Source organism: Rhinolophus hipposideros, assembly GCF_964194185.1.
Source record: "Rhinolophus hipposideros genome assembly, chromosome: 4".
NCBI classification, from domain to species: Eukaryota; Metazoa; Chordata; class Mammalia; order Chiroptera; family Rhinolophidae; genus Rhinolophus; species Rhinolophus hipposideros.
This window is the reverse complement of record NC_138050.1, coordinates 63,264,547-63,290,073: the sequence shown is the minus strand read 5'-3', so window position 1 is coordinate 63,290,073 and position 25,527 is coordinate 63,264,547. Positions and strand designations below refer to the sequence as shown.

The following is a 25,527-nucleotide window of genomic DNA, read 5'->3' as shown; positions in this document are numbered from 1 at the left end:
TAGATCCTAAGTAACTGCAACATTATTGAAAAGAGCTGTAACAAAGATACATCACCGATTCGCCACCATGCCAGTGGCCTTACTTAACTCATCATGTGACTGTCATGGGGGAAGAGCTAAACCTGTTTGGAAAACCGAGTAGAATTTGGCAGCAGTATATAACGAATAGAAGTATTGACTGACCTTGTGGTTCACAAGTGATTATCTGTCCACATGAATGTCGAGAAGTTGGTTTTACGGATTCTGAAAACTTAATCCATTGGTATACAAACTTTTGTTTTATCTTCCTAATCATTTGATTCAGTGCATGACTAATGAATCAAATTGATTATTGGATAGTTTGAAAGATGTTCATTGAAGTAGTCTATTTATGCCTTGCTTTAGATTTATATATTTAACAGTCACAGAATTTTAAAACTAGAAAGGACCTCAGAGGTCACCTAGCGTAAACCTTCATTTGATGGAGGAGGAACCTGGTTCTGACCTACCAGTAGTCATACAGCTATTCCCTGACAAAGCTAAAACTAGAATCTTGGCCTCTAGACGTCAGCTTTTCACTCTATGTGACATCTTGATGTAATAGGACCTTTTTGATTCAATATTTCAATTTTTAAGAATCTTGCATGGAATTATAATTACAGTCATTTGGAGACCAGGAATCATGTAGACTCTACTTAGGCAATTACAGTCCATACGAGGTAGGAAGACTGCTTTTTCTATTGTGGGGGTTTTGCAGTTATAACATGTTTCTGCGTATTCTGTTTTGGACTTTAGAAAGTCATGTTGATTTGCTATATAAAAATCTAGTCAGCTGTGAGTTAAGCAGAGTCACATTTGGAATCCTGTGGTTTATGTGTGAATGTAATTTGTTCAAGTGAATTTTCTTTTTACCTCTAATCATACGGCAGTCTGATAAAGAAATAGGAATGAGTGATAGGCATGAACTTACCCAGCATACAATGCAAATCATCAAATGTAAACCTCCAAAGCAAAATAGGCTCCAAGAACTATTTTGTTTTGCTCTTTCTTAAAGATTTTATCTAAAATGTGTTAAAAGCCACCGACTCACAGTGGTGTACGCAGTTCTATACTGACAAGATTTTCCACTTTTAGGGTTGCTCATAGAGTTTTTCTCCGGTTGGTTTTGTACCAACCAAGCAACTCAATTTCTGCCTCTTGGCCTGTATTTATGAAAGCAACAAGCCTGGTGTGATTAATGGTGGTCAGAAGAGAGGGGGTGTAGGTTGTTCAAAAGCCGCATATCCTGAAGCGCTGAGAGTACACACTAACTGCCTCTGGAGAAACTTGCCTGCAGTAATAGATTCCCAGCATTGGTGGGAAAGTAACCCTAAGCATGCTCTGAGTCTGGTAGAGCCAGTTGGCTGAGGTGACAGGGGCTCCGACTGTGCAAAGGGCAGTGCAAGCAAACAGCCTCCACCATCCCACTTTCCTCTGCCTTTTGTGAGACTGTGGTCCCCAAGTCTTTCTTTACCTATCCTCCAGAATCTCACGGTGTAGCCTAAGAAGGGCGTGCATATGCAGAAAGTTGAAGAAAGAGTGCAGGAGATCTGAGAGGGGGCTGGGTGTGAAAAATAAGCCTCAGAAGCTCTAGACCTGTGAATTCTTTCACATTTCCAAAGGGTTTCCCGAGACCTGTCCACCCATGTTTCTAAGATAATAGCTAGGGTAGAAGTCTCCTGACACAACAGGGAGCCCCAGTCTTCAGGTAATGGCTGCTCTATGAAATAATATCTTCAGGCCTTGCATGGAAGACAAACCATATATAGAAACAAATCTTCAAGCCTCTCAGGGCTACTCCAGAGTCTGTTTGCTATTAATATCTTTGGTTAGATAGTATTTCAAAATATGTAAATTGTAGACACTTTTGTGGTTGATTTTGTTGCTGCTTGTTCAGGGCAAAATCAAAATGTAAGAAATTTTCTTAGCATGAAGAAATGCACTTAATGAGTTCCAGAACTTAATGTGAATTGCTCCAGCTCCTTTAGCAGTCATCTGTATGCCATTTGACAATATTTTATTAGATAGGCATTTAATTAAAGGAAGTCTGTGGGCCCGATTCTTCCCCACATATGTGATTCATATTCGGGAATTTCTCACAGATTTATCTCACCAAATTGTGCCACGTGGCCTGCACTTAAAATGTGAATAATTCCAATTTTATCCTCAAAAACTTCTTTGAAGATTCAAGCCAAGCAGTGCTTTAAAAAAAAAAAAGCTAGGCCTGCAAAATTGAAATACAGTATGAGCCTCTTGAAATTTCCACCAAGTGTGCAAAATCCAGTCTGTCTTCAATTGAATCAGAAACTCAACTTGCATTATTAGTCCTGGAGTCATTTTTATTGTGTTGCCAAGTAGTTTCTAAAAGAAGAAAAAAACTAAAATATTAAACTGTCATTTTAAATTTTGTTAAAACTGTTGTGAATGTGCAAACAGCTTCCTTTTATATCTATAATCAGTGTTCACATGCTTCTAATCAACTTTTTCCACTTAAAATGTTATTCCATATTCAGCACAGAATGGGTTTGGTGCCGCTGTAGCCATTAGTGAGTAATAGGGTTACCAGTAGGCCCAGCCTTAAATTAAGAAATTTGGGGCCTCCTTCATCGTTAGGTTTATTTTGAGTTTATTTGCTTCTATCTCGATCACTCTTCTTTGCGTAGACTCTTATTCATGTTAGCCAGAATTTAAAGAGATCTCAGAGTTGCATTTCCAAGAAAGGCTCTTTTTTCTAGAACTCTTCCTCTTCTGATAGTGACGAGCTTAGTTACTGTAAGGCTGGTCTTCCTCTAGTTTCATGGGATGATTCTATTTTATTGCTGCAAATTTTACAAATCAAACTACGAAGGAATCTTTCTATGCAGTCCCTGCAATAGCAGAAGTTTTTATGAATCTGCAAGAGGTGACCATTTCAAAATAATCTATTGTGAGTAGCTCTCTGAGGTTGACATTTGACTCTGTTAGCCAAGTTCATAAGAATATACCGAAGAAAAGGTACTAGGAAATGAACTTCTACAAGCAGTAAGTGATTGAAGAACTTGACTCTGGCAACATTAAAGAATTTACTGGCGCTGCCTTTTCCTGGTTAGTTTAATTCCATCTGTTTCTGCTTAGTTGACTGAAATGTAATACAGGGAAATGAGGTCTCTAGTGTACACTTGTACATACCTCTACCACCAAGTTGCTGGTACTCGTAGTTAAAATGAAGCCATGATTTTTAGATCAAAATAAGCAAGCATGCCACTTGATGTAGCAGTCCTCTTTTTATTAAAAAAGTAATAATAATAAAATAATAATAATAATAATGAAAAGAAAAAAATATCCGTGATGACTTGGCCTACCATGGTAGGCATCAAAGATCAAAAGTGGCCCGCTTGTCACCTATTTGGATCCATCCTTGAAAAAGGCAACTTATTGTTTTCTTGAGTTGTAACCTCCGAGATCTCCAAGTATTGCCCATATGAAGAGAAGTTGCAGATGCTGATTTGTGTGCTCTATATCTGGGAAGGAGGTGGGTGGAGGAGTCTTGTGCTGAAAAACAAGGTCTTCCTTCATACAGTAAACAGCATATCACTCCAGAAAACATAGGTGAAACTTCTAGCATGAGAAATGTGTTTTTCTTGTCCAGTGAAAGCAGTTAAACACTCTGGTGGAAACTAGGAAAGAATTCGAAAATCTTTTTTTCCCCGAAAGCTTTTAAAATGGAATAGACTCTAATTTGTTCCGGGTGATTTCACGGTGGGTTGACTGAATGACACCGACTTCACAGCTTAGCCTAGAAACAGCCTTCCTTCCACGTCTTCTTGGTCTCTGGCATTTGGTTGTCAGTTCCGGTGGAAGGTAGCTCATCTGGGTCTCCGTGTGGATCCCGATTGGGTTACTCTGCTATGTCTTGGGGTGGCTTTGTATTTGAAAGCAGGGAGGATTGAAAATCAACTGTTGACACGTGTAGTTGAGAGCAGGTATAAAGCGTTCAGTGCAAGGCTATTGCTGTGAATGCTGTGAATCTTGGGAATGCATGGTGCTGGAAGGTACTTGAGCTTACTGCTGGGGCCCGGTGCAGCGATTTCAGAATATTGAAGAGTCATTAGAAATCACTGCAAAATGCAACACAAACCAAGGGCCCTAAGGAAGAAAGGAGAATTCTGTGTGTGTGTGTGTGTGTGTGTATGGATGGATGAGGGGCGGTAAAAAGCATGGAACACTGACTAACTCTACTTTTCAATTGGTTCAATTGGTTGTATCAGGGAGTTTGGAGGCCATGCTCCTGCTTTATTATGAATTTGGGTGCTTAACTAACTATCAACGAGGTAACAGTAGAAGGGTTTTTTTGGAGCCTGCCATGGTGTGGTGCTAGGCCTGTTCTTACTCATGGACCAGCTTTCTGGCTCACGAAACTGGGCTAACAACTGCTTTTTTCTGGGCCTCCAAGTTCCTATGGAAGAAATAAGTCATTTGTCACTGCCTGCGGTGGTGTATAGAAAGACCAAAGATAGGTTTTCCTTAGTCAAGAACGCATACCTGCTGCTCTCGGCACACACACCTACCTGGCCAATGGGTTCAATCCTTTACGCTCACCCCCTTCTGCCTGGAAAGTTGCCATGAAAATCTAACTAACCAACTCTCACAAGCTTGGCCTATATCATTAATCCAATGCCCTTCTGTTCTCTCTGTGTGTATATTTAATACTATAGATAAGATATTTTATTAAAAATTTCTAATACACCAAATTAATTTTAAAATAGAAAAGGCTGGGGACTTCATTCTCATTTTTGTCATTTGTTTAATAAATTTAAGACATTTTTCTGTTGTTCCATTGTATGCACTGTTTTGTCAGCATGTACCTATCTAAGAGAAAAGGCTTTTTTCCCCCAACGTTCTGTCTTGATCCTCAAAGCATGGTTTACCTCTGTTCCCTGCATTGTTGGAGCACTGTCTGATGTCCTTTTTTATTTTATTTTTCCACTGCTGAATACGAATTTGTACCTGGAATACATGTTTCCTCTACAATACAGTGATCCTGTTCACTAAACAGCAAGCTTTAATGTGGAGGTATCCTGGGTGGTACCATATTTTATTAAGGGTGGGGAAAGAAAAGGCGAATAGAAGACTTCACTTTCCTGATTTCGTCTTCTAACGAGCCTGAACGTTGTACTGTGTGTGCATAGGGGTGGGGGTTCTTTGGAAGTGAGCAGAATCACTGTATTTAGGGGAGAGGGCTGATGGAAACCGAGAGCATCTGTGGCAGTAGCTTACATACGGGAGCTCAGACAGCTAACCAAAGGAACGGCTTCATATGTTGAATGGTAGCATCTATTCAAATGGGAATAGAAACCTGGACATAGTTCATATTGATAAGAGAATTTAGTGTGTTTGTTTTGTTGAGGGGGGTGGAATTTAGAGAAGACCTCACCTACTCAGCCCCAGTTGGCTTCTCATGGCCAATAAGCTGTTTTCAGTTTTGATATGTACCCACAATGTAGGCTGTCACAGATACTGTCTGGCTTCATCTTCTCTCCATGGCCTAAGAGTGCAATATCTCAATAAAGCATGGAGTTAGAGCATCGGGAAGGCGGCTGACTTCTCCAGTAACAGTGAGTTTGGTGACTCTTGAAGCATGGAAGGCCAAACTCATGTAACAGTGTATGCATGGTATTAATATTTCTTGTTAATCTAAACTGAAGAGGCTTTTACTTGTCCTAACAGGTATCTTGCTGTAAAAACTGTCAATTGTAACTGTTCTTTCCCACTGACGGCTGAAGCTTTGTCCTGAGTACAAGATGGTATTTTTCATTGGTACAAAGCACCGTGTTTCCCCAACCCAAACACTGCCATCACCACCACCACCATGTTCAAACAAAGGAGAATTCTCCTTCATCTTTTCCACATAAGAACAAGCTAGTGCATTCACTGTCCTTTTTCCATTAGTAGTATTTCTCTCTTTATTTTTTTATAAGTTGCATTGCTGTTGCTTTTCTGATCTGCTTGATGAACAGTGAAGATGTTTAGCTGCTTATTATAAAACTTTTCTTAAAGGAGCTTGGTCTAAGAAGCACATATACAGTACCCTCAACACCCTGAGCTATCAGGAAGAGGACACCACCGCTATGATTGGTAATCCTATAACCTGGTTTTCCTTGTTGTTGTTCCTGGTTTTAATTCCAGTAAAACTCTGTCAGCTTTTTTTATTTTTTACAAATTCCACTGGGGTGCGACCCAGCTTAGTTATCAGACTAGAGTGACTCCTGTGGGTTCTCGAGACTACCCATTATTCTGCACGACACTGACCGTTTTTGATAGCTGGCTTTCAAATGCAATCTCCAGAGAGAGTTCATTGTATTCTCTTTTAGAGAGAGAGTATGGATTTTAAAAGAGCTTTTAAAAAAATAGATGAAAACCTACACCCATAGTGTATTTCCTATATGTGCCTTTGGAGCCTATTCTGGATACATAGATGTAAAATCTATATTTTAGGACCAAGTAGCAGGAGACAAATCATGAGAGATGAATGGCACCTAAAAGCTTGCCAAATAAATAACTTGATTTGGGGGATTAGTGAAGAATCAGCATAAATACTTTTTTAATAATTGTACTTTTTTAAATTTTAAAAAAAGGACTTGAGAAAGCAATCAATATTCTCCTTTTGAGATATTTAAATATTGTTTAACAAATGTGTGGGTTACTATTTTAAAATTTTTTGTCAGGTTTTCTAGGTTCCTCCTTCACAGGAAAAATAACACTTACCTGTTAAAAAATGGAGACTACCAATTTATTGGCCAATTTACAATACTATACAGGTACAATCAAGTATTAGAAAATTCTCTTTTCCCAGGTTTGTGTGAGTTTGTTCGTAAGCCCTTAATATAGGTGGAGGTGGTGGATGCTTACTGGGCAGCTTGTGCCTGGTCCTGGAAGAGGGACGCAGGCTTGTTGGGCCAGCATTCCCGCTGTGTGTGTCCCTCTGAGGAAGAGCTGGTCGACACGGTTCGCGCGGCCTGGGTGATGCTGCATGCTCAGAGCAGTCAGGAGAGAATTATGAATGCGTTTTACATTAAAAAGATAGAGAAGCCAAGCCAGCTTCTGGGCTGTGAGATAAATTGAAATCCATAAATACAGCAGTGCTAATTTGAAGTTCCATAATTGTTCGTGCCATGAGAATCTGAACATGTAAAAGGATTTTAAAAAGCAATTACCAGAAATGCCTCCCTTGAGAGCAGTATTAGTGAAAGCATTTCCGGTCCATGGAGGTGACAAACTCAGTCCTCTTGATACAGATTAATGGCAGGGAGGAAAACATGGGTGGGGGTAAGGGGGAGGGTTAAATCATCTGGAAGAGGTAAAGGATTTAAGAGGCATTAACTGAAAATATAACTAATGCCTAAAAGTAGTGCAGGGCAATTTCTGAAAAAAAGAAAAAATAATTTTAAAAAAGAATCAGAATCTTCCAGACTTTCAGGGTATAACTGATCTTTTTCTAATCTCTTCAAACTTCTTTCACCTGTTGCCTTAATATCCAGGTGCTTTTTCAAAAGATTCCCCCTCTCCAAAAAAAAATTTACCTAGAGCCCCTTGCTGGAAGAAATTGTTGTCAATGTGTCACAGAGGGGAAAAAATGATAAAAATACCCACGCATTTAAAAGTTCATTGAATAGCAATGATTGTCAGTCACAATTTCTTCTCCTCGCCCAGGGCTGTGCCTTCAAAGCAGGTGACAGGCTGCATAATTTGAACAGGCTTTATAAGGCTGGATAAATCAAGTGGACTCATTTTATCTAACAATACAACTGTTTGTTTGCCTTTTTTTTTTTTTTGTAAAATGGACTACTTCAGTGAAAATTGGTTACTTGTAGTTCTAATAACTAATCTTAGACATTGACTTTCTTTACAACAGCTTTTCACTCTTGCCCGAAGGCGGGCCCTAGGTGGACACCCCTTTGTACAGACTGTTGTCACACACTAGCTCAAAGTCAGAGAATTTTAATTAGTCATTAAGCTGCCAAATTCTACTAATTACCCTAGTCAGCATATTTCATTGATTGCTGAATGGCAAATGAGCTACATATTCTTGTTTGGACTATGCCACCTCTACATTTTCAGTTTCTCTTGCAAGGGGCAGACAGGGAGCAGCACTATTCTCCACGGATGCAGCTCAAATTAGCAACATCAAACTTCAGAGTTTGGGATCTTTTCCTTCCTTTGAATTGCTGATCGATTTTCTAGGATAGGCTGCATGGTATTTGATGATTTATTGGTTTTACAGTTTAAATTCACCCATCACCCTGCCTTTCTTAGGCCCAGGAATAGACACAAAGCCAGCTGAAAGCTGAAGTAGCCACCCTAATTTGCTCATCCTCCAAGACTGTATGCACAGGTGAAGTCAGTGGTTACACATATCTTTAGGCTACATGAGTGAATGCAGCAGGCTTTTACCCAACAATATGCCTGACCGGGGGCTGTCCCCTAATCTACCTAGGAACAAGGTTTTCATGAAGTTTACTGTGAGTGGCCCATTTTCTGAATCCTATCTCTGATGTGGTCCAGTGGGGATTCTTCTAGATTGCTATCTTCTTTGAAATGTGTCCTGCCTTCTTGGCAGGGTGGCATCTCTCCTGGAACCCTCATCTGTTCACTCATTCTTTCCGCTGCTCAGCCTACCGACTAGAAGTGTCCGCAAGGGGAATACACAAGGGCAATAGCCTTCGACTTTTGGAGAGCGGAAGTGGTTGTACTTGAGTGTGTTCACCCTTATTTTCTCCCTCATAATGTGGCAATTGGCTTTTTATCTGCTGCTGGATTCTGCCTAGGGCCTAATGGGTACCATTTCCCCACCCCACACTCTTCTTTCAAACTGGCCTTCTAACTGCTTTTTATTCTTGGCTCCAACTCTTTCAATGATGAGGCGAATGCTTTTTCTGTTCCACATCACTGCAAATTCAAGGCCCAGCATGTTCGCACTTATAACTGCCTCACCTGATCGCACGCACCGTGCGAGAGCTAAAGGTAAGCCCCAAATTTTGCCGGATAACGGTGGACAAATAAGAAGTGATTCTCAAACAGCAACTCATAAATGCATGAAATGTTTTGATCTCCAGATAGACTGCCAGAATTTCTCTTTTCTAATTCCTATTTGTAGTGATAACATTTTTCTTTTTGTGATTTTTTTTAAAGAGTAGTGTAGTACCTTGAAACAATTGCAGTTCTAATTGTTGTCAGTATTTCTATTTCACAAGTTCCAATTCTTCCAAAATTATTGTATTCAGTTGTGCACTAGTGTCAATAAAATTGACATTTGTGAAGCAATTTCTGGCTTTTTTCTCTGGGTTTCACTGGGTCTGGTGGTGTGTGGGGTGATTGGGTCTTTGTCTAACACCAGGACTTCATTTCAATGATTGTATCTTTAAATGCAAGGATTTAAATGGAGAGATTTTTACAATGCGAACTTCTTGAATTTGCCTTTTCCTCACATTTCCTGATCTTGTTCTTCAAGAATCATTGTACTGTCCCATGGGCAGGATGTATGCTTTTTGTTGTTTCCCTGGGTGTGGTGGCTTTTCACCTTGTGTAGGTGACACAGCTAGCTGATCAATGAGGGACCGGGTGGGGGCTGGTGGTGGTTTTTCTATGGTTCATTCATACTGGGATCAAGTTCACTGCCCTACTTCATTCTAGGCTGGCCTATCTTATAATTTCAAAACAGATATGAATGCATCCAGAGGGAGAGAGAGTATAGATGTCAAGAAAATGGAGGTACGTCTGGAAAACTGCACCTCACCTTTCTCTCCGAGATGCTTGATAGTGTGCGGAGTCGCAACGAACTGAAACTGTATATTGGGAAATGGAGAAAGCATTTACTTTGTCTTTCCTTATAATGGTAACAGACAGGACTGCAGGCTCCTTTAACTTTGTTTACTCTAACACTAGTTATAGCAAACCTGCATTAGAATTATGCAAGAGTTAGGTAAAAGCACTCAGGTTAGAGGTATGTTTGAAACATCCCGTTTAGTTTCCATGGGTTGAGGTACATTGATATTTGCAAAATTCTGTTGACAGAGAGTTTCACGTACACATCATCTCCTTTGGCTGACTCATAATGGGTAACTATACATTTTCATATTGTTTAACATGGTATCCTTTTCAGAGGAATAATTAATTACCTGTCAACTTTTTGACTTATAAAGGGGAGTTGGGATAATGGAATGACCTCCAGCTTTGCATTTTTAAATGATCAGCTTTGCATGTAAATTTGATGCTAGTGTTTCTGTCCCAAACAGTGAGAGAGACATGGAGTGACATCACCAGGTATAACCAGCTTGCTTCTGTTCTTTGTAGAATGGGGAGTTAGCTGCTTTACCTTTCTTTAGCTGTGGCCCATTGTTACAAGATATAGTCTGTCCTCGGTGCACAAGTCGTTTAGTTTCCTATTAGTATAGCTCTATTTTCTAGTCATTTTCCATGTTTCCTTGTGATAGAGATGCCGTGTCTTTCTCGAGTAATTCGTAGAAACTAAGGCAGTAGTTAGGAGGTGAAGATTCTATGTGGGGATACAGTATTCTTTTAAACTATTGTAATTCTTCTCGAAGCAGAGTTCTCTACCTGATCATTAATGGCATAACTGAGGCTACATTGAATTATTCATACGCTGGTATCTTCAGTATTAAGGCAGCTGCAACTTTGAAAAAAAACTAGAAAATCATGAAACTCATTAAGTTTGCCATATGGTAGTCAAGGTTCTGGAGATTTAAAAAGGTGAAAATTGTAAGTAGAAATAGGACCCAGAGGAATTACTTTTTTTTTTTTTCTTTAATACTTCTCATCCCCAAACAGGCTCCCTGACTGGTAGCCCTCACCTTTCAGAGCTGTCCATCAACTCGCAGGGAGGAGCTGTGCCCACCAGCGTGATCTTGTCCCCCAACTTGAGCCCCGACACCAAGCAGGCCTCTCCCTTGGTCAGCCCACTGCTGAACGACCAGCCGTGCCCACGGACTGATGACGAGGACGAGGGCCGGAGAAAGGTGTGGGCACTTGTGCACATGAGTGCGATTCTTGCCTTTAATTGGAGTGATATCCATAACATAAAATTTGCTATATAACCATGTTTAAGCATATGGTTCAGTGACTCTGAGTACATTCACAATGGTATATGACCATCCTCACTATCCATTTCCAGAACTTTGTCATCATCCCAAACTGAAACTCTGTACCTATTAAACACTAACTCTCCATTCCCCCTGCTTCCAGCCCCGGTAGCCACCATTCTGTTTTCTGTCTCTGTACATTTGGCTACTCTGAAAACTTCATATAAGTGGCATCAGACAGTGTTTGTCCTTTTGTGACTGGCTTCTTTCACTCAGCAGGATGTCCTGAAGGTTCATCCACGCAGTAGCACATGTCAGAATCCCTTTCCTTTCTCAGGCTGAATAATATGCTATTGTATAGCTATCCCACACTGTGTTATCCATCCATCCGTTGATGGACAGTTGGGTTTCCTCCTTTGGGGCATTCCAAGTACTGCTAGGAACTTGGATGTGCAACTAGTTATTCGAGTCTCTGCTTTCAAGTGCATCTCCACAGGTGGAATTGGGTGGGAAGCAAGCCAGATAGCTACCTCCAAGGGATTTCCGTTTACTTATTTTGAAAGGGAAAGCAAAACCAATTGCTGGCCCACTCCGGAATGGTGCTGCCTGCCCGCCTAACCAATGAACTCCAGAGAGTGGAGGCATAATGGCGTCACTACCTGCTTTCACCTTTGTCCCTTTAGCTCAATTCCCTTTGTATTCCCATGAACAACATAGCTTCCCTTTCCTGAACACACACCAACACCACCAACACATGGCAGCCGGGACACAGGCCACTGTGGTTTCTGTTTCAATTATTCCCTTGAAGACTGCATCACTCTGATATTTTACTAATTCATTCAATTTTCAGATGCCCTGTTTTGAATGAATAGTCCTCAGTGGTGGCTAGCATAATCGTTCCAGGCCTTGCCCTGAGGGTAATAGTTACATGAAAGCAAACATTCCTCGACCATTTTCTCATCATGGAACGCCATTCTCCTATTCTAGTTCCTCTCACACAAAAAGAGGAATAACTAAGAATTTAGCCTTGATACCAGTTAACAAAAGATTGTAAGATAACAATGTACCACTTTCCCCAGAACTTCCTTATAATCAAGACATTCTTGGAGACTCACACTCAAAATTATTATGTCTTGTTTCTTTTTATGGATTTTGCAGAGATTCCCAACTGACAAAGCATACTTCATTGCTAAGGAAGTATCCACCACTGAGAGAACATATCTGAAGGATCTAGAAGTCATCACTTCGGTATGTGTAGCAGTGCCCCTAAAGCATTAAATTACATAACTTATCTCAACTAATACTCAACTTTAGGATAGAAGCTGGATCTCATTAAATGTTGGATTCTGTGACTCCAATTAAAAGGCATTTGTTCCTGGATTATAGAAATTAAGACAGTATATTTAATTCAGAACATACTCTATAAAATTTTTATAATTGTGATTTCTTAAGTGCAAAGGCACATCTAAAGTGGAGAAAATTGAAACATTTTACTGTGCGCGTGCACTGATGCGGAACATTTTTCACGTTTTGCCCATTGTCAAATGAAGCTACTTATTTTTGCTTGAAGGAAACCTCAGAGGGAGTAGAAGCCTTGTTTTATCTTTGATAATAAATTGAGCTGTGTCAGGAGAATCTGCCAGAAGACTGCCTTTTATTATTTTAATCAGTTCTGTTCAGCCTTGGAAACAAATTCAAAGCATCACAGATGTCTTTCTGACCCCTGGATTCTGGGAGAGAGCTAGGCCATTGGAGGTCAGCGGAGTCACTGGGTTCGTGTGCCTCCAGGGTGTTATGAATGGTGCCTGGCCCCAGGCAGGAGCTCTGTAACTTCCTGGGACCCAGCCCTGCCTCCCCTTAGCAAGGTGAGTGACATTGTGTGAAGGCAGCAGCTTTATCTCTCTGGTCCAGCCACCCTCATGCTCAACATCTTAACAAAGGAGCAGAGATGGAGGAAGTTCCTAAAGGACTGAACCAAGCGTTGTTTGGTTACCACCAAATCAGTGATCCTAGTGAGTTGGCCAGAAGGGAGGTTTTGATTTGAGGAGCTGCCCATTTCGGAGATTCATCCTGGCTTCAGCAATTTTTTGATAACCAATCTCAGAAAGCAGTAATAAAGAGATGGGAGCCTCTCACCCCATCTAATGAAAGAAGGGACAAGCAGTACGGCCTGGAAACACCTGATGCTCCTGAAATGCTGCAAACCCGACAGTAAAGCCTTTTGTCCTCCAGGCGCGGTTGGCTGCAGCATTTCTTCGGCAGAACAGCAAACACCATTCCTCTTTACACCCCTAAGTGTGTCTTCTTTTCATTTCCAGTGGTTTCAGAGCGCAGTAAGCAAAGAGGACTCCATGCCTGAAACATTGAAAAGCCTCATATTCCTGAATTTTGAACCTTTGCACAAATTTCATACAAATTTTCTCAAGGAAATTGAGCAACGACTAGCCCTGTGGTGAGTACAATTAAGTTGAACAATTATATTTCACCCCCACCCTCCTTTCTTTTTCTGCCTTTCAAATGTTATTTTTATGTTCCTTAAATGCAGTCATGAGAAAAGATAAAAGCAAGAAAATTGGCTTAAGACAAGCCAACCTTAAAATGACCTTCAGTTCAATTCTACACATCTTTAGATCTCTCTCTAAGGTTGTTTTCCCCTTTGGTTTACAATTCTTAAAAATGCATGTTTTTTTATGACAATTAAGTGAATATCACAAAATAAATGTAGTAGTTGCTTCTGGAAGGACGATGAAGGTTATTAAGAATAGAGACATATGAGAGACTTTTAGAGGTATTGGTAATATTTCACTGGTGCTTGCTTGCTTTCTAGTCATTTGTTAAGTATCTGTACGCCTCATGCAGTTTTCAGTATTATATTTCAGTGTTTAAAAAATGCTTTGAAAAATACAGAGCCCTATGCACTCCACCCCACCCCCATACACATACACTTCTAGGAATTTATCTTAAGGATGCATTTTAATACGTGAAATGACATATGACAAAGATATCCACGGAAGAATTAAAAGATTGGAAATGACCTAAATGTCCACGAATAGCAGATTGGTTAAAGATAATACTACGTCTATCCATAAATCAAGTAAACATTAATCTGGGAGAAGAAGACGGTGGTGCAAAAGTCAGGAAAAAGTTTGTACACTGTAGAATGCAAAGTCTGATGTACCCTTAACTAAAGTAGTTCTATGTAGACACATGGGGAGTTGACTGTCTACTAAACATGCATTTGAAAAATGCCAGGAGAGAAATAGCAAAGTTTTGGGCAGAAATGGAACCCGTTGTACACTGTATCCTCACTGCAGGCAAGAATTTGGCTGAAAGTGGTCCCCCAGGCAGTGGTGACTGTAGGAGCAGAAGGAGCCCTGGATCAGGTTGTCTTGCCCCAGGTGATCCCAGATAATGGGATTCAAGCATCCGCTTAAGGGTTAGCAGATTTGCTCCCCGTTGTCAACAGTCGCGCTCTGGCATTGGCTTTCTGTGTTCTTTATACCTGGAGATAATTCATGTGTAGTTCTTTTTCCTGTGGTGGAAGGAGGTGGGGGGCTTGGCTGCGATGCCCCAGGGAGGAGAGTACAGCCGGGATTGAGAAATGACAGGTACAACATCAGCCTCACTGAACATGGGGAAAAAGTGAAATGCCGCTTCCGAGTCTTACTCTAGGCTGGTGCTGTGAATGTAAGAGAAATACCACTTTCTAAAATAAAAAAAAATAAAAAAATAAAAAAGATTCGACAAAATCTAACTTTATTTTACCTGCCCGACTTCGTTTACCTAGAAACGTACCGTTATGTTCTGCCGTGTTGCTGCCTCAGCATTCCTACAAAGTTGAGGGATGCTTTCGTAATGGAGTCAGAGCCTTTACAACTCTGGAAAAATCAATTCACAGTTTGTTTTCTGGCCAGGGAGATGTATGTTAATATAGTCTTAAATTTTCCTGTAGACTCAGAGCATCTTTAGCTGGTGTCACGAGAGTAGTTTCAGTCCACGTGGCAGTTGATTTAAATGTTGGTGAGGAGGTCACACACAGGGAATGTCACCAATTGGCGGTACCCTGGCAGCCCAGAATGCTGGCTTCAGGTAGCTCCTGCCACTAGAGAGAACTTCAGAGAGCTGTATTTCATTCTAGGAACAAATGCCATACTCTTAGATTTATCTGTGACCATAAACGTTTAGCATCTGGCCCTTATCTATGAATAGCCAATTGCTCAAAAAGCAGCTGCTATCATTTGTTTCCCAGAGGATTTTTGGTAATCTTTCAAAGATCTATGATTTTATTCATCTTCTACATTAAGGTATCAGAAAGCACGTAAAAGAGTCAAAGCCAGGGAGATAATAGATAGTCAATATGCTGCTCAATTGATCTAACCTTCCGTAGCCGCGCAACAGTGGACCCAAAGCAAATGGACAACGTTTATCAGGAATAAAAGTAAAAGTTTGCCATTCAGTTCATTCAAGTAGTTCCTCAAGTGCATGACGAGGAAAACCTGGCTTGGCAGGGATTCAAGGCCTGTAGGCTGAGTGTGAATGAGTTTAGTATGAGCTGACAGAGTAACCTGGAGAGAAAGTAGTGTCTATATCTGTGGCTGTCGGCATTGGCTGCTCATTAAAATCACCTGGAAGCTTAAAAGTTCTTGATAACCAGGGAGAACCCAAGACCAGTTATATCAGAATCTCTGAGAAGTAAGACCTAAACATCAGTAGTTCCTAAAGGTTCCCAGATGGTTCCAATGTGTAGCCAAGGTGAAGACCTTTGCCCTACACTGCCGTAGGACAAAGGGACCCAGGCATGGAGAACGACTGCCCCTGGTACCATCCGGGCTCAGGGCGCCTTCGGAATACTCTACCCAATTCTGAGTTTCACATTTGAAATAGTATAATGAGAGAATGCATTGTGTGTTTTTAAATTGATTATTGGGACTATGGGCATTTGGTCTAGAAGACAGAAGATTTTAGAAAATGCAATGGCTGCCTTCAGGCTGGTCATATTAAAAAAGGGAGTACACGTCTTTTTAGTTGTACCAGAAGACAAAATTTGAACAAAGGAGTGGATATCCAAAGAGGCACCTCACGTCTGAGTGTGGAACAGGATTTCCTAGCCCTAAGCACCCCTTAGCCATGCGAGGTGGCTTGTGAGACAGTGAACCCCTCCACTCCAGGCCTTGTTGAGCAGAGGCTGACTGTCCATTTCCAGAAAGTATTTACCTATTGGGTGAAACCCCAAACTTGGCAGTGCATCAGGATCATCTGGGGTTGGGGAAGAGGGCATTTTGAAAAAATACAGGTTGCCAGACCCCATCCAGTCCTCCTGCATCGTAACTTTCGTAAAAACAGAAATCTCTGTTTTTAAAGTGCTTCTATGGGTGACTATGGTGAATCCCTTTTCTGGAACAAGTGATGTGGAATGCCTCTGAAAAGCCTAAGAGTCTGTGATTCTTTCCTTTGCATTTTGGTTTGCACTGTTGGTTTCTTTCTTCTATAAGCAATGAAGGACTACATGAGTGGGTGGGTGAGTGTGTTAGGTTTTGCCCACTGGTGCAGTCCCAGGAGTAGGCAGGCATGTAGAGGAAGGAAGGCCAGGCCTTCTCATGCATGTGTGTATGCCACTGTGGGCGCAGTGTGTCACTGGCCAGTTCTGCCTTGAAGGACGTCTGGGCCTGCACAGAAGAGGCAACCTGCGAGTGAATATATTCAGTGAGAAGAATGGGTCACAGGGAGGTTTATTAGGAAAGGAATGCACACTGAGTTACTGACTGACAGACCCTGTGTGTGTGTGTGTGTGTGTGTGTGTGTACACATTTTTATTTTGTCATACTATGATATGGGAAACACACATTGAGTCATGTAGATGGACATGGCTATGGTCATCATTTGCCACCAAACCACCATCTGAGGTCTGTGCCTAGCTGTCCATGGCCCCTACAGAGTTCCATTTCATCTGTAAAATGTGGAGTGCAGTCTCCACCTCATAGGGTCTTAACGAGACGATGTAAAGGGCGTAGCGTTCTGCCCCACACACAGAAGGGGGAAAGCTGATCTTTTTCTTTCAATAACTTTTTATAGACAATAGCGTTTCTGCACACTCCACACCCCTGTCCTTCCCCTAATGTCAGCTTCTTATATCACCATGCACGGTCATCAAAACTAAGAAACTAAGGTTGATATATTACTATTAACTAAACTGCAGACTTTATTCAGTGGTATTTTAAATGATTCTTGTTTGTGGAAAGAAATATAAAGTATATTAGGCACCTAAATTTTCCCAAGGTTTGGTGTTTAAATGACACAGCCAACATGCTTTTCCTTTGCAGTCCTACATTAGGTTGTCATGTACTGCCATCAATAGTGGGAAATTACAGGGGAGAGAAATAACCAGGAAGTTTTCCTAAACGATTAGGCTGAACCCCGGCTCAGTAAACACACCTGCTCCTGTCCAAATGTTGTGTTCTCCTAAGTAAACACACCTGAGAAAAGGATGGACTGTTTCATCCTGGCCAAAGTCCAAGTTACTCTGTTTCTCCAAAAACAAGGAAACAGGTTTGATGACTTCTGAAAACATGAAGAATGCTTATCCTTTTGAAAGCAAGGACGTTTTACTCAGCTGTTCAAATGCATTCAGAGAAAGCCACTTCAACCTTTGGCATTCAGGCAGGAGTCCCGAGTGCCACCCCTGAAATGACTGGCAGGCATGAGCACAAACTGGCCACCTCATTCCTCAGAGCTGGGTGAAGATCTGCTCTGGCACAGGGTGCCTCGGCAGAGCCTGCAGGGCACAGAACTCAGCTGGCAGGAAGCTGGGGTCCAGGGACAAGTCGTGCAAAGAGGCACTCTGATAGGCCGTGGGCACACAGTTTCCAAGAAGGATCAGCTGCATTTTTTCTTAAGAAACTTGAGGACGAGTCATTTGGAAAGAGTATAGAAGTCTAGCCAGGAGGACTAGAAAGACAGGATGTGGAGATGTCACCGAGCAGACAAGTCAGAGCTCATGGGACAAAGGAGAAGGGAAGTGGGGAGGCCCCTGGACCTTTGAGCCGGTTAACTGGTCATAAAATGAAGAAAAAAGTTGAAGAAGAAAAGAAACGAGTAAAATGGAGGGAAGATGAGCTTGCTTTGGGGCACATCAAACTGAACGGTCAATACTGAAATCCTACAGGCAGTTGTAAACTCTTGCCTCAGGCTTCGGAAGGAAATCAGACGCAGTGCCATGGATTTGGAAATTATAAGAAGAATCAAACCTTTGATGAAGTGAATGTTAAGACAAAAGTAAATCGGGCAGAATCTTATCATACACCTTTTGGCAACTTTCCATAGCTTATGGCAGAGCGAGAGCCAGCAAAGGCAACACAAAAAGCCACCAGAAATTTAAAAAAAGGAGAGAGCAAGGGTAGAGGTTCCCAGAAGAGAGCACATCTTGGAGAGTGACGACGGGGAGGGCAGATGGTTTCTGGAAGGAGTTCCCTGGTGTGCAGTAATGGGCTCAAGACAGAAGGGAGCTCTGCAGGGAGGATAAGGAGGATGTCCTTGAGGGATCTGAGGTCCTCAGGGCAAGACACTTTCAGGGCTGACACTTGCAGATGGTGACCAGAAATTTCACAAGTGGAGCAGTTTGGTGTCACCATGACACTCTGATGGCAGAGGTGCAGTGGAGATGACAGAGTGGGTCAGAAAATTGTTTCACCCCCACCCACCCCCCAAAAAGTGGATCATCTTTATAGTAGCACCAGTGAACGATCATAGAACAAAAATGAATAAAATATTTTTCTCAAAATATTAAACACCGAATTTCCTATATGAGCCAGTAATTCTACTCCTAAATGTCCAGTGACACTGATGTACAAGTATCTGTTTGAGTCCCTTGTTTCATACTTTTGAGAATTTCATTCTCAAAACAGTCTCAAAAGAATGAAATTCAAAAAGATACTTGTACATCAATGTCACTAGAGCATTATTCACAGTAACCAACAGGTGGAGACAACCGAAATGTCCATTGACACGTGAATGGATGGATACACAAAATGTGGTATATACATACAGTGGAGTATTATTCAGCCTTAAAAAGGAAGGAAATTCTGACAAGTGCTACAACATGGATGAACCTTGAGGACATTATATTCAGTGAAATAAGCCAGTCACAACAGGACAAATATTGGATGATTCCACCTATACAAGTTCCGTAGAGTAGTCAAGTTCATTGACAGGAAGTAGAAGGGTGGTTGCCAGGGCCTGGGAAGGGAAGTGGGGAGTTATTGTTCAAGGGATATGGAGTTTTAGTTTAGGAAGATGAAAAAGTTCTGAAAAGGATGATGGTACTGGTTGCATAGCCATGTGAACGTACTTAAGGTTACTGAACTGTAAACTTAAAAATGGGTAAGATGATCAATTTCATGACATATATAAGTACATATATATTTTTATAAAATAGGGAACATTTTTTTTTCTTTTTTTTTTAATAGGGGAAAAAAATCATAGGGAGTCCAGTGCAGGATAAAACCAGAGGCTTCAAAACAGTGCTTTGCACCTGAGGGCCGCTGGCCTGGGCAGTCACTGTGTGTGGGGAGCTGACCAAGTGCTTTCCTGAAGGAACTCATTTGAAGCTCACGGTGGTGGGTGGTGGCAGCCGAACCTTAGGAGGCAGGTGTGTTTGCCGATTGAATTGCCTCCATTATGACCCAGTCATCATTCACAGTCAGGCCTCGATGGGTCAAACTGAGCTGAGGACCTCTGTAAAGCTGAAATTATACTTACACGGATGGGGATAGCTCAGCCCTTATCATCGTCTTGCTTCAAATGCTGGTGGGGGTGAGGTGGAGTTGATCTGGTGCCTTTTTCATTTGACAGCAGACCTCTCCACACTCACGTTTTGCTTTTTATCAAGTTCCTCATTCTTGGGGCCTCTTTTCATCTTCCATTATTGTTTTCTTTTATTGCCCAACAGTCTGAGAAGTTGGTGGGGTGTTATATGCAACAGATGGGAAGTAGAAATAGACTTTTTACCTTTCATAAGTAAGCCAGTAAGGGAGTCTTTTGGGTGGTGAAATGCTGCACTTTTTTTGTGATGTGAAGACCTTTGATGTTAAAACTTACTGCCTTCTCTTGTCTATGTTTGCATTTGGGATCATTATGGAAATGCTAGAAAGGAGCTGCTGGTGGGACAACCTGTTTTCGTGAGCCTGCCGCACAGCTGAGTTTCCCGTTAGCAGGGCGGGCAGGGATACTGCTCTTCCCACAGGACCCTGGGGGAGAGGTTCCTGCAGTGGCCACCACCCAGCCTCCCTCCACTACCTAGAAAGGTAGCTCCACCTTAAATCCGAAGCACTTTCTCTCTCAAAGGGGCCTGTCCCCTCGTGGATGAGGCAGGTGTTGGCACCAGGCCCAAGCACAGACCGTGTTCCACAGGTGCACGCGCACACACACACACACACCATCTCCTCCCCTCAACTCTGAGTCAGCCCCACCGCACTTCATCTTCGCATCACCCGAAGGACGGCTCAGACCGGGCACTGTGCTTTTGAACAGTTGCCAGTAGCTGATGCGCGGGTGCCGCCACACAGTGAAGCACCGGCTGGCTTTTACCAAGCAGATAGTTCACATGATACAAAAGCTTTGGTTCCCTCTGAAGTTGGTATCTGTAGACTATTTCCCACATCCACATAAGGAAAGGATCTGATTTCTAAATTTCTTGGTTGTTGCCCAAGATCAAATTATTTGTAAAAGTTGACTGCAGAGAATCCCTGTCATTATTTCCTGGAGTAATACTTACTGCCCCACATACTTTGTTCATGATCAGCTGATTCTTACAGTGAGGAGGTCTCCCCATAGTACATTTACTAGGGTCAGTGAAAACTTTTTATTTTTTTACTTCTTTTACAGTAAAATCAGTTGTTCTCCTGGCACATTATTGTGTGATGTATCCCATTGTCTCATAAGCTTTATATGGTTCTGACGTGCCAGCAGCCATGGATTCAGTCACGAGCAGAAAGTCAGGGTTACAACCCTGTGTGTCAGGAATCCCAAATCACTCTAATCCAGCAAAGGCAATTAATGGCATTGATTTTCCTCCCTGTAAAACTGAGTTAGTCCGGTTCCAAAGCCATGATTCCTCCCTCTCCTCCGCTACCTCCAACCCCCATCTCTCCTTTGAAGTCCCATGATGGTTATGACCTGTCTTATGTCACCCACTCATTTCCAGTTCCTTCTGCACATGTCTTCCCACTCTGCCAAGATTGTAGGCTGCTCCAGTGGGAACCACGTGGTCTGTCTAGATTGGAACTCAGAATGATGTTTGCTTGTTTGACGAATTAATGATTTCTTGTTTGTAAACTGCATCACAATTCTTACGCTTTATTTTTATTGTGGTTTTAAACCTTTTCATGACTCATCTTCCTCAGAGATTTTTGAGATAGTTTACAAATGGAAAACAATACAAGAAAAGGATAAGAAGGGACACGTAAAGCTGCACTGTCCTATACGGTGGTCACCAGCCACTTGTAGCAATTTAAATTACTTTTCATTTACTTTAAAATATATTTTCTCAATAACACTAGCCACATGTGGTGAGTGGCTACTGTATTGGCTAGCAGGTATAAAAACCATTTCCGTCATCATAGGAAGTTCTTTTGGACAGCATTGATCTCAAGAATGAAAAAGAAGTCGTACTCATTATCATAATGAACAGAGGGCTTGCCACACAGCATTGCTCAAAATACTTATAAAACAAATGCATGAACATGTCTTGATTTCTTCCGGGGTGAATCTGGAAGAATTATACGTTTGCTGTTGTTGTGTTTCAAAGGCTCAATGCAGAGGAGGGGGCCTGGCAAATAGGGATGGACAGGGCTTTTGCACACGTTAAAAAATCACATTCACATGCAAAGTTTGTGGCCTGACATTTAGAGGGAAAGAGCTCCACGAAGCATGGCTGTTTACTTGTAACATGAGAACAACTTCCTGGCTCCCTGGAAACCTCAGGCCTGTCTGTGGTCTGCAGCGGTCACTGGCTGCTACCCTCACCACTCATGCCATTCCTTCTTGGGCACGCAGACTGTGGACAGGGCTGAGATTGTGACGTGACGCTCTTTTCCTTCTCAGCTGGACCCTTGAGGTTTTGGTGGCAGGAGCTGCCTTGGGTGTCCTTGGATAAGTCACTGGACCTTTGTGACATCAGTTTCTTTAGTTGTAAAAGTGGATAGAGGGATCACTTGCCCACGAAGGATGAAGGAGAGGAGTGTGTAAAGCGTTTAGCCCAGTTTCTAGAACATGGCACGGTACACGGTACCTAAAACCCTCCCCATTACAAAATTTGCAGCCACCCCTTTTCTCCCCACTCTGGTACTGTCCTTCCTTATAATAATACCGTCAACCAACGAAAGAGCCCAGGTTCGTTAGCTTTTCTTTTTGTTCATTTGCAGCAGGGTCCATGTAAATCCTCATGTCAGCAAATTTGGCCAGGGTCTTTCATTTATTCAACAAACATTTATCGTGTCCCTACTATGTATCAGTCACTCTTCTCAGTGTTTAGTGAACAAAACAGGCCGCATTCCTGTTCTTCTAGATCTTGCATTCCGCTTACATCCTCTCCTCTGCTCTGTATCAAAGAGGGCAGGCAGAACCCGCCCGATAAGATTAAAAGGCAGGGCCTGGGGACAGCTCAAGACATCCTGTTCTATTTTCTACTCCTGCCAAGCCAAAGGATCAATGAGTGCCTGACCCCTTTCTGAGAACAGAAATCATTGTCAGTATTCAAAAGGTGTTAAAAGAAAATCATAGCCTTTTAAGACTGGAAATTGCATGCAGTAAAGCACCTTGCATCTCTGCAGTATTTTTTAAAGCATTTTCCCTTAAATGGTCTCATCTGACAATCAAAAAAGTCGTGTGGAATTATCCCCATCTTTCCCACTATGGAGAATGAGGCTCTGAAAGGGAGAGTGCCTTCCCGGAAGTTGTTCACTAGCCATGTCTTGCTTTCCCTGGAGGCCATGAACCTGGGGCCTGGAGAAGCAGCTGTTAACTTTACTTACTCTCTGGTTCTACACGTATCTAGAGCAGTGCCTTCCACCAGAGTTCACTGTGATGATGGAAATACACTGTGTCTGCATTGAGCACTTGAAATATGGGTAAGGTGACTGAGGAATTGGATTTTCAAATTTCATTTCGAGTAAACTTAAAATTTAAATAACCATATATGGATATGTGTTGGACAGCACAGTTTTAAAGGCTTGAATGTGACGAGCTTTGGAGTAGAAGAAAGAGGAATGGACCCAGACTTCCTCTCCCAAGGAAGACCGTGCCCCGACACCGTGCACAAACGGTTTTAAATCATTGCTCTCAAAATAAACAAGTGAAGCTCGTTGGAGACAACGCAGCGAGGTCTACCTGGAAGACAGCTTGGAAGAATACACAATGAAAGAAAGAAGGCAGTTAGGACAAGATATGGATATGGGTATAGCACGAGGGGGAGTCACTTATATATTTACTTATATCAATTTATTTAAGGTTTAAAATTTTACGTTTGTTTCGAAGGCAAGAAAGATGCCTCAAGGACAGTGTGATTTCCCCCCGCCCCCATGTTCTGCCCCACCCTGCTCTCCACTGTCTGCTTAGGGCTCCAGGCGTGATGGTTGTTGGTGACTGTTTCCTTTTAACACGAGTAAAATTACACATCCTCAGTCATATGTGGGAGCTGGTTTTTCTTGGATTATCTGCTTTATTCCTGACTGACTGCATAGCCCCCTGGGCTTTGAGAGCAAGCTTCTGTTCTCAGAAAAACAAAAATGATATTTCCAATTGTCTGAATCGCAGGTGGGTTTCTGCGGGAAAACTACTTAAGAGCGATCACTCTCCAGGTCACTGAAGAGTGTGAAATGGCTCTTGCTGCATTTTAATATGTGGCTCGTTAACAGAAGTGAACCTGGGTAACTACGTCGGATCTCATTGGGTCCTATCAAGCCTGCCCATGAGTGGGTTGTAACTGTTGCTCCTCTTATTAAACTGGACCTGATATTAAACCTCAGAAGAAGAAAAGCCATAGCTTTAAGCAAGCCAGTAGTTTAATGGATGGACACGAGATGGCTGAGAATGGGAGGCGTTGTGTGCCGATGGCACCAATGGACGGGATAAATCTCTTACCTGTAGCTGCAAAGGGAAACCGGACGGCCCTGGCCTAGTGAGGACACCTCTTGCACAAACATATTTCTCCCAAGTGGGGATCTGAATTAATATTCCAATTAATGAGGTTGTTCTCTCCAGTGATTTCAAAGGACATTGAAATCCATCAAAGAATATTGAAATCCACATATATTACATGTGGCTAATACATTTTATATGTATATATATATTAAAATTTTATATATATATAAATTAAAATAAATATATATAAATTAATATTACATGTGGCTAATAGATATAGATCACGTGCTGCATAATGACATTTCAGTCAACAGTGGGCTGCGTACGTGACGGTGGTCCCATTAGATTGTAATGGAGCTGAAAAATTCCTGTCACCTAGTGACGTACTGTCGTCACCTCACAAGGCATTACTCACATGTCTGGGGATGCTGGTGTAAACAAACCTACTGTGCTACCCATCTACAAAAGTATAGCACAGACAATTGTGTGCGATACGTAATCCTGGATAATACATGGCTATGTTACTGGTTTCTGTACTTCCTATGCTATACTTTCTATCATTATTTTAGAGCGTACTCTTTCTGCGTATTTAAAAATGTTTGCTGGCACACAGCATGCTGTGTTCCGCCAGCAGCAGCCTCACACATCCCGTGTTGACTGCGTCTCTTAATTGTATCATTCTCTCTTGTGCTGATTTAATCTCGTGCTGTTTTGTACAGTGACACTGTACAGCCTTGTAGCCCAGGAGCACACAGCCTAGGTGTGTCGTGGCTGTACCATCTAGTTTGTGTAAGCACACAATATGACGTTCACACAATGATGAAATCACCTAATAACGCATTTCTCACACCGTATCCCTGTTAAACGGCACAGGACTGTAATCTATCCCTCTGGCTAATTGGTTTCCTTTTTAAACCCAGCCACGCTCCCCACCTTACATATTTGTCTTTACTCAATTACTCATTAGTTATCTTTTTACTTACATAGATACGCAAATGTGTGTAATTACAGACTTTTTCATTTAGAATCATAGAAATCACAGGACATAGTAAGAATACGGATGTGGTGTTTGTTTTGCAAACGAGGCTTCACAAAGTTAAATCTGTTTTCCCAGGGCCAGGGAGCACCCAGATCCAAAGCCAGATACAAACATAGTGGTAAATGAACTGTTTACAGAGGGTCCAAGACTCAGAAATTCATGAGGGGGAGGGTTGTGTGTGTGTGTTTTCATCCCTGTGCTGAGATCCCATGTAGTTGATCCTGGGAGTGCATTAGTCATGGTGCACGGGTCAGAATTTAG

General features: G+C 41.9%; 1 protein-coding gene across 4 annotated transcripts in view; it reads left to right on the top strand.

Annotated features, from left to right (window-relative positions):
* Positions 1-25,527, top strand: part of FARP1 (FERM, ARH/RhoGEF and pleckstrin domain protein 1) — a 263,226-nt gene that overhangs the window by 208,373 nt on the left and 29,326 nt on the right. For 3 of the 4 annotated variants that reach the window (XM_081047178.1, XM_081047181.1, XM_081047180.1), the window contains 3 exons: positions 10,843-11,030; positions 12,252-12,341; positions 13,412-13,545. In XM_081047178.1, the coding sequence (XP_080903304.1) occupies positions 10,843-11,030; positions 12,252-12,341; positions 13,412-13,545 (412 nt within the window). The remainder of the gene's footprint in view (positions 1-10,842; positions 11,031-12,251; positions 12,342-13,411; positions 13,546-25,527) is intronic. The other variant, XM_081047179.1, reaches the window with a different exon arrangement.